This window comes from Haliotis cracherodii, unplaced genomic scaffold, assembly GCF_022045235.1.
Source record: "Haliotis cracherodii isolate W230 unplaced genomic scaffold, xgHalCrac1.p SCAF_16, whole genome shotgun sequence".
Lineage (NCBI taxonomy): Eukaryota > Metazoa > Mollusca > Gastropoda > Lepetellida > Haliotidae > Haliotis > Haliotis cracherodii.
The window spans coordinates 8,032,565-8,041,511 of NW_027266271.1; the positions used below are offsets into that span (position 1 = coordinate 8,032,565).

At 39.3% G+C, this 8,947-nt stretch overlaps 1 protein-coding gene across 1 annotated transcript in view; it reads right to left on the reverse strand.

Annotated features, from left to right (window-relative positions):
- Positions 1–7,503, reverse strand: part of LOC139464145 (uncharacterized) — a 55,660-nt gene extending 48,157 nt beyond the window's left edge. The window contains exons 1-4 of the mRNA XM_071245677.1: positions 7,455–7,503; positions 6,436–6,565; positions 5,600–5,724; positions 1,184–1,357 (exon numbers count right to left, since the gene is read on the reverse strand). Coding sequence (XP_071101778.1) covers positions 1,184–1,357; positions 5,600–5,724; positions 6,436–6,565; positions 7,455–7,503 — 478 coding nt within the window. The remainder of the gene's footprint in view (positions 1–1,183; positions 1,358–5,599; positions 5,725–6,435; positions 6,566–7,454) is intronic.
- Positions 7,504–8,947: the final 1,444 nt, after the last annotated feature.

Here is an 8,947-nt window from a genome sequence, read left to right on the forward strand (position 1 = left end):
ACCAAACGATGTAAGCACCGAAATTCACCATTTGACTGTTGACAGTATCTGTATCCTTCAACTTAGACAGCTAAACATTCATCTTAGTTGACAGAGGCTTGACAGAGTCAGAAGAAGTCATCATCAATGGAGGGCTGTTGAGAGAATGGCGACCCATCAGTCTTATACAATCTTTTACCAATTTGTGGCAGATGTATCCTGTCATCCAACTTAATTCATTCATTACACCAGAGCATGACATCTTCACCTTCAAGTCTGGGTTAGACACGGTGGCGGTGCGCTTTCCCACACCGGAGCATGAACCTGCACCTTTACATCTGGGTTAGACAGGTTTTCCCACGTAAGCATGTTTAATCTTTTCTTTCCCATCCAGGGGAGAACTTGAGCCGAATTCCTTCCTGGTCCCAATTCCATGCATCACCTTATCCTTTGAATGGGTGGAATATGGTTAGGGCTCTTTCACTAACCCTCTGAATTAGGCGTCTCCTCGTCCTTGTCTCTAGCCAGTTTCCCCTTCTTCAGGCTCGGAAGGCGTAAGAGAAAATTTCTCCGATGAACGAATCTTCATTGTCGATGTTGATGAGGTGGCAGAATTCCAGGCATCCTTTAATCTTGAAATGATGTAGGGGTGCAGAGGGCACAGCTTGAACTTAGTGTGCATAATAAATCCCTGCACCTGTAACACGTTGGCCGAGTGTCCCCGATGGCATGGACAAGGCTTGCATCAAAGAGACGAAGAAGGAAAGTCCATCTCCACAATATGCTCAACAAACAATCTACTTATGTGATTATCCTCTCTGAAGAAAAAACACATAAGTACTACATGTGTACCATAAAGTGTCTGTTTAAATGGAAAACCTCACAAATTACAGTGTGAAAACAAATCAAACGTGTGCTAAACTCTCTGAAAATATAATCAGTGTCACAGGAACGAAATGACATTTTCCCGCCTCACGTATGTGCAGTAGCGATGTGAGTGGGATAGGGTTATCCTTAACCCTGAATGGGGAAAGCTGACATAGAGCAGGACGTCTGATGAAAATCTAAAGGATTACATGTGATGACAACCAAAATATGTGAAATTTATGGCTATGATCTAATAGAGGTATAGTGTTCAAAGGAATTCTGTGGTGCACAGCTGTAGCTATTTTAGTCCTCTAAATTGTTCTTTCGTTGTACCTACCTTGACACTTAGGTATGTCAGAGCTCCATTTCTCGCTTACCAAGCAGTCGATTTGAGATGCCCCAACCAATTTGTAACCCTCTTCACATCTGAATGAACATCTCCCACCATAGATGTAAAGATCACACGTTACATCCCCATTCCGTATATAATGAGGTGGACGGCATTCCTTCACTGAAAATATTCAAACCAATGAGCATTTTAATTAAAATTCAAGGTATGCAACAACAAAAAGTACTATAAATGTGGAGATTCTTATTTCCTATATCTCAAATTTGCTTAGAAATTCAACAACACTAGAAAGGTCAAATCATTCTATCACTTGTAGGTATTCTTTGGCATAAAAATTGCAGGAAAGAAAGAATCCTGACAATAACATGGCATGGACCGTTGCTCATGCCAAACACTGTTTTTTGTTGTTTTCCAAATGAATTTTTTACTTCTGAAGCATTCAACTAGATATGTATTAAATACAGTCTATGATGGCCACCGTTGAGTTTTACAGTCAAACACTATTGTGTTGAAGTTGAACGGAACTATGTAAATTCTTTGACTTATGCAAGGTTAGAAAATAATTACTATAGAAGAAATACGCAGGAAGCAAGCTTTTACTTTGAGACAACCGTAAGTTCGACGCATCGAAGTTCGACGCATCGAAGTTCGACTCAACGGTATTTGACTGTATTTCCAAAACATATTGTTTACCTGTACAACATTAAAAACTTAAAGACAGAACTGAAAAATGTGTGAGATCCTGATCCATAGCGTTACCATATCAATGCTATATACATACAATATAATGTAAACTTATGGTATCATAAAAACGTAATGATAGTTTGCAAACCAACCATCCAGCTCATGTTGCCTTACATACGCCAAGAACTATTGACATCACAAAGGACCAACTGGAAGTAGGTGTTTGTTTCGTCATCTGTACCACCATCTGTACCACATCTGTACCACATCTGTACAACCATCTGTACCACATATGTAACACCATCTGTACCACATCTGTGCAACCATCTGTAGCCTCCATCTGTACCACCATCTGTACCACCATCTGTGCAACCATCTGTACCACATATGTACAACATCTGTACCACATCTGTACCACCATCTGTACAACCATCTTTACCACCATCTGTACAACCATCTGTACCACCATCTGTACCACATCTGTACCACCATCTGTACAACCATCTGTACCACCATCTGTACAACCATCTGTACCACCATCTGTACAACCATCTGTACAACCATCTGTACCACATATGTACAACCATCTGTACCACATCTGTGCAACCATCTGTACCACATCTGTACAATCATCTGTACAACATCTGTACAACCATGTGAACAAACATCTGTATAACCACCTGTACCACATCTGTACAACCATCTGTAAAACATCTATACAACCATCTGAACAACCATCTGTACAACCATCAGTGCAACATCTGTACAACCATCTGTGCAACAATCTGTGCAACCAGCTGTTCAACATCTGTACAACCATCTGAACAACCATCTGTATAACCACCTCTACCACATCTGTACAACCATCTGTACAACCATCTGAACAACCATCTGTACAACCATCTGTGCAACCATCTGTACCACATCTGTACAACCATCTGTACAACATCTGTACAACCATCTGAACAACCATCTGTACAACCATCAGTACAACATCTGTACAACCATCAGTACAACATTTGTACAACCATCTGTGCAACAATCTGTACAACATTTGTACAACCATCTGTACAACCATCAGTACAACATCTGTACAACCATCAGTACAACATATGAACAACCATCTGTACAACATCTGTACAACCATCTGAGCAACCATCTGTATAACCACCTGTACCACATCTGTACAACCATCTGTAAAACATCTATACAACCATCTGAACAACCATCTGTACAACCATCAGTGCAACATCTGTACAACCATCTGTGCAACAATCTGTGCAACCATCTGTTCAACATCTGTACAACCATCTGAACAACCATCTGTATAACCACCTCTACCACATCTGTACAACCATCTGTACAACCATCTGAACAACCATCTGTACAACCATCTGTACAACCATCTGTACAACCATCTGTACAACCATCTGTGCAACCATCTGTACCACATCTGTACAACCATCTGTACAACATCTGTACAACCATCTGAACAACCATCTGTACAACCATCAGTACAACATCTGTACAACCATCAGTACAACATTTGTACAACCATCTGTGCAACAACCTGTACAACATTTGTACAACCATCTGTACAACCATCAGTACAACATCTGTACAACCATCAGTACAACATATGTACAACCATCTGTACAACATCTGTACAACCATCTGAGCAACCATCTGTATAACCACCTGTACCACACCTGTACCACATCTGTACAACCATCTGTGCAACCATCTGAACAACCATCTGTACAACCATCTGTACAACATCTGTACAACCATCTGAACAACCATCAGTGCAATCATCTGTACAACCATCTGTAAAACCATCTGTACAACCATCTGTACACCATCTGTACAACCATCAGTGCAACCATCTGTACAACCATCTGAACAACCATCTGTACAACCATCTGAACAACCATCTGTACAACCATCTGAACAACCATCTGTACAACCATTTGTACAACAATCTGTACAAACATCTGTACAACATCAGTGCAACATCTGTACAATATCAGTACAACATCTGTACAACATCTGTACAACCATCTGTACAACCATCTGTACAACCATCTGCGCAACCATCTGTACCACATCTGTACAACCATCTGTACAACATCTGTACAACCATCTGAACAACCATCTGTACAACCATCAGTACAACATCTGTACAACCATCAGTACAACATTTGTACAACCATCTGTGCAACAATCTGTACAACATTTGTACAACCATCTGTACAACCATCAGTACAACATCTGTACAACCATCAGTACAACATATGTACAACCATCTGTACAACATCTGTACAACCATCTGAGCAACCATCTGTATAACCACCTGTACCACACCTGTACCACATCTGTACAACCATCTGTGCAACCATCTGAACAACCATCTGTACAACCATCTGTACAACATCTGTACAACCATCTGAACAACCATCAGTGCAATCATCTGTACAACCATCTGTAAAACCATCTGTACAACCATCTGTACACCATCTGTACAACCATCAGTGCAACCATCTGTACAACCATCTGAACAACCATCTGTACAACCATCTGAACAACCATCTGTACAACCATCTGAACAACCATCTGTACAACCATTTGTACAACAATCTGTACAAACATCTGTACAACATCAGTGCAACATCTGTACAATATCAGTACAACATCTGTACAACATCTGTACAACCATATGTACAACAATCTGTACAACATCAGTACAACATCGGTACAACGATATGTACCACAATCTGTACAACCATCTGTACAACATCTGTACAACCATCTTTGGGGGGGGGGGGGGGGGGCAGTAGGGGGAGGATACAGCTTTACTGCCTTGGGAATTAAGTTTAGAATGTGTCATTTGATAAACCATGACTGAGGTAGGTAGTGTTCACTTTACTTCATAAATATGTTTCTCACGAATGTAGGTATATAGCTCATTTCTAAAGAAATAGATTTTACCATCTTTACCATGGAGCTAGCAAATGTTCTTTGTCAATTTTGTTTATATGTTGGAAATTGTAGAGAGTGAGTTCAGTTGTTTTGTATTTCAGTCATAAAATGGTGGGTCATCTTAAGCAATTTGTAGTGCATCAGACAACTGCGACACCTGTATGGCTTAAAAGTGTAAATACAGAGATACATGGCTGGCTTTGAACATAACCTATGCCTTTTTCATACATATGTTCTCAATTTTACACTCAAATTATTTCCTGAATAAAGTTGATTTCATCAAGTAATTTTCCAAAAGCCATGAACACCGCTGTAGTTCTACATATCCAACCCAACAGTCAGCTCTCTGTGTCAGTTGGTTTCCAAGAAGGTGATGCTTAAACATGTTCACCAAAAGAAGACAAAAAATTCAATTAACATTTTTTCCCTAACCTTTTCAGGCCTATAACATGAACAAAATCCAAGTTATATTATGGCCCAATACATCTTCATAAAGATTCAGGCCGTGTAATGTCTGATGACCTCATAATTAGCAGTGTTCAATTAGCTCCAATATATACAGATGTCTGGAGCCATCTAAATTTAGTTCTCATACCTATCCTAAATAACTAGCCTATTCTTCCCTGACTACACTATAATTGAAGACTCTCCGTACCCTTCACATAAAACGTCATCATACAGTTAGGAGATAGGTCTCCACTGTCCTCCCTTGATTACACTATAAGTGAAGACTCTCCGTACCCTCGACATAAAAATTAATCATACAGTAAGCAGATAGGCCTCCACTGTCCGTCACTGTGTATGCTACAGCATGGCTTCCACGTCCAAACTTGGATCCTGACCCCTTGCCACTCTTCAGCACAGCTCTGCAAGGTCAAGTGAACAATCAGAAATATTCAAGTAATATCACATCAGCCTGTATATATTAAAATTGAGTCTGGCCCTGACATACCTAATGTTGATCGCATGAGCACAAATCCACTCTTTCTTGTCTACAACATTGGTCAGTTAAAGTTAGCTTTAAATTTAAAGCTGCTTTAATTAACCATGTGCATTTCCTTAAGTAAGCTGAATTGTTTTCTGAAACTATTTCATGTAACTATATACTAATTACCCAATTGTAACCACTAGTTCCCCTACTGTCACAAATATTTGAATACACGATGTCATTTAGAAAGTTGTCATATGTAACAAATGTTATATCTGGGATAATATTTCCTCAGTACAAATTCTAGTTTGGGGTTGCGTCTCACCCGGGCCCACACTCTCAGAGTGAGACACCAAATCGCCAGCACACACAGTCCGCGATCTAAACCAATCAGCCACCGAGGCTTCCACAAAATGAAAGTCCGACAACTGGTAGTCTAGATCACGTACTTTGTGTACCCTTCTGATAAGTGTAGGTTGTCATATAGAAAGCGGTTAAATGTAACAAATGTTACAAATGTAACAAAAGTCAAAAGTGCTTACACAGATTTTATTGGGTATTTTTAAGCGAATCATCAGTAGGTTGGGAGAAAACGTGTGTACAGCCTTATAGGTGGATCGCGTTGTGAACATCGATATACAGTACTCACGTCAAGCTTGAATCATTGGGGTCACTGACTGTAGGTGTAGACCAATGTACTGAAGTTGTCGTCTTTCTTTTGTCAGCAACCCAATTGCCTTTAATAGTTGGGCATGTTATGGAAGGTGGTTCATTTGCGGCTGAAAAAGATTATATTGTTGGTGTAATTGTGTAGACAGAGGCCATTTTCACCAACATATTTTACATCTTCTCTCAAAATGCTGTTATATACCAATGAACTAAGAAAGAGCTTGATCTAACTAAACAACAGGGTCCCAAATATTATAGGACTAGAATATCCATCTACACATCAATATTGCGCATTTCAATTAAGATAATAGTAATGATCTGGGTTTAACAAGTGCATTAATATATTTATATTACATTTACCACTGAAGCCATTTATGAAATATATATTTCGCCCATTGCTTAGGTATTTCGTCATGTATCTTTATGAAATTGTGCTAATAACAAGTTTCTGTTGCATATTCCCGAACAGTATTTTCACATATTTTCACAAGTTTACAAACCTACATTCCATGATCAGTGCATAGTTTAATGTATATGCTGTATGTATCTATTATGCAGGAGCTTGTTACTAATTTCAATCTTGTTTTTTACCAATTGAAATCTAAAACAATTCAGGAGAGATACAGAGCCATGTGGCTCGATAATATTGTTTGCACAATCATGCAGTATTCTTATTAAACCTAAATATGTTATAATAAGGTCAAGATCACAATACAGTCAAACAGCATTGTGTCGAACTTGGATGTGTTGTCTCAAAATAAAAACTTGGTCCCTGTGCACTTCTTCTTTAGTTATTATTTTCGGATAACTTGAAGTATTTTAAGTAGGTCCCTATAATTTTGACACAACAGTGTTTGACTTTACGTCAATAAGTGTTTTGCAAGGCAGTGGTAACATCATTTAAATATATTTCCTTGGTGGGAACTAATAACCATTATCATACACCAGTATTGGGCTACTCAAGGAGGCACACATGGAATTGCAGATGTACTCCCAAACTGGGTTTGACATCATCAGACCAGAAGTCCTTATACCTTTCTTCATCCATTATGCACTATTTGCACATGAGGTTAAATACCCATTTTAATAATTTAATACATAGGGAAATATAACTTAAAATGTCTCTATTATTTATGCACCATAACACAGAAATTGATTGTCCAAATGGTAGCCTGGAAATTACATAATCAAATAAGTATTCACTGACATCTATAGCTCTGAACGTCCAAAAGTTAAGGCGACAATCATGAAAGGTAGAATTAAAGCTGTTATTTACACTCCCATAATTTGTGCTGATAACATTTTTGTTGTACTTGTATACACGGGATGCGTATAATTCAGAAGCTGATAGAGGATTAATGATTGCATAAAGAGCAGTATAAAGAGCAAATGTGATTGAAAATGTGTTTGATCAATGCCCAGTCGTTTTCACACAATTTTGTGTATTTTTTTCTTTGCAAAAAAAGATTGTCTTTTTAATGCAGAATGATGCATCTGAAGGTGTGGTTGCTGCTGCTGAAATTATTCTGTAGTGCAGAAAGGCATTGGCCATAATCTGTAGTGCAGAAGGGTGCTGACCATAATCTGTAGTGCAGAAGGGTGTTGACCATAATCTGTAGTGCAAAAGGGTGTGACCATAACCTGTAGTGCAGAAGTGTGTGACCATAATCTGTAGTGCAGAAGGGTGTTGACCATAATCAGTAGTGCAGAAGGACATAGACCATAATCTGTTGTACAGAAGGGCATGGACCATAATTGCTAGTGAAGAATGACACAGACCATAATCGGTAGTGCATAAGGACATGGACCATAATCTGTAGTGCAGAAGGACATGGACCATAATATGTAGTGCAGACTGACACAGACCATAATTAGGACATGGACCATAAAATGTATGCAGAAGGACATGGACCATAATCTGTAGTACAGAAGGGTATGGACCATAATCTGTAGTGCAGAAGGACACAGACCATAATCGGTAGTGCAGAAGGACATAGACCATATTCTGTAGTGCAGAAGGACACAGACCATAATCGGTAGTGCAGAATGACACAGACCATAATCTGTAGTGCAGAAGGACACAGACCATAATTGGTAGTGCAGAATGACAGACCATAATCTGTCGTGCATAAGGACATGGACCATAATATGTAGTGCAGAATGACACAGACCATAATCTGTAGTGCAGAAGGACATGGACCATAATCTGTAGTGCAGAACGACATGGACCATAATCGGTAGTGCAGAACGTCATGGACCATAATCTGTAGTGCAGAAGGACATGGACCATAATCTGTAGTGCAGAAGGACATGGACCATAATCTGTAGTGCAGAAGGACATGGACCATAATCTGTAGTGCAGAAGGACACAGACCATAATCTGTAGTGCAGAATGACACAGACCATAATCTGTAGTGCAGAAGGACATGGACCATACTCTGTAGTGCAGAAGGACATAGACCATAATCTGTAGTGCAGAAGGACATAGACCA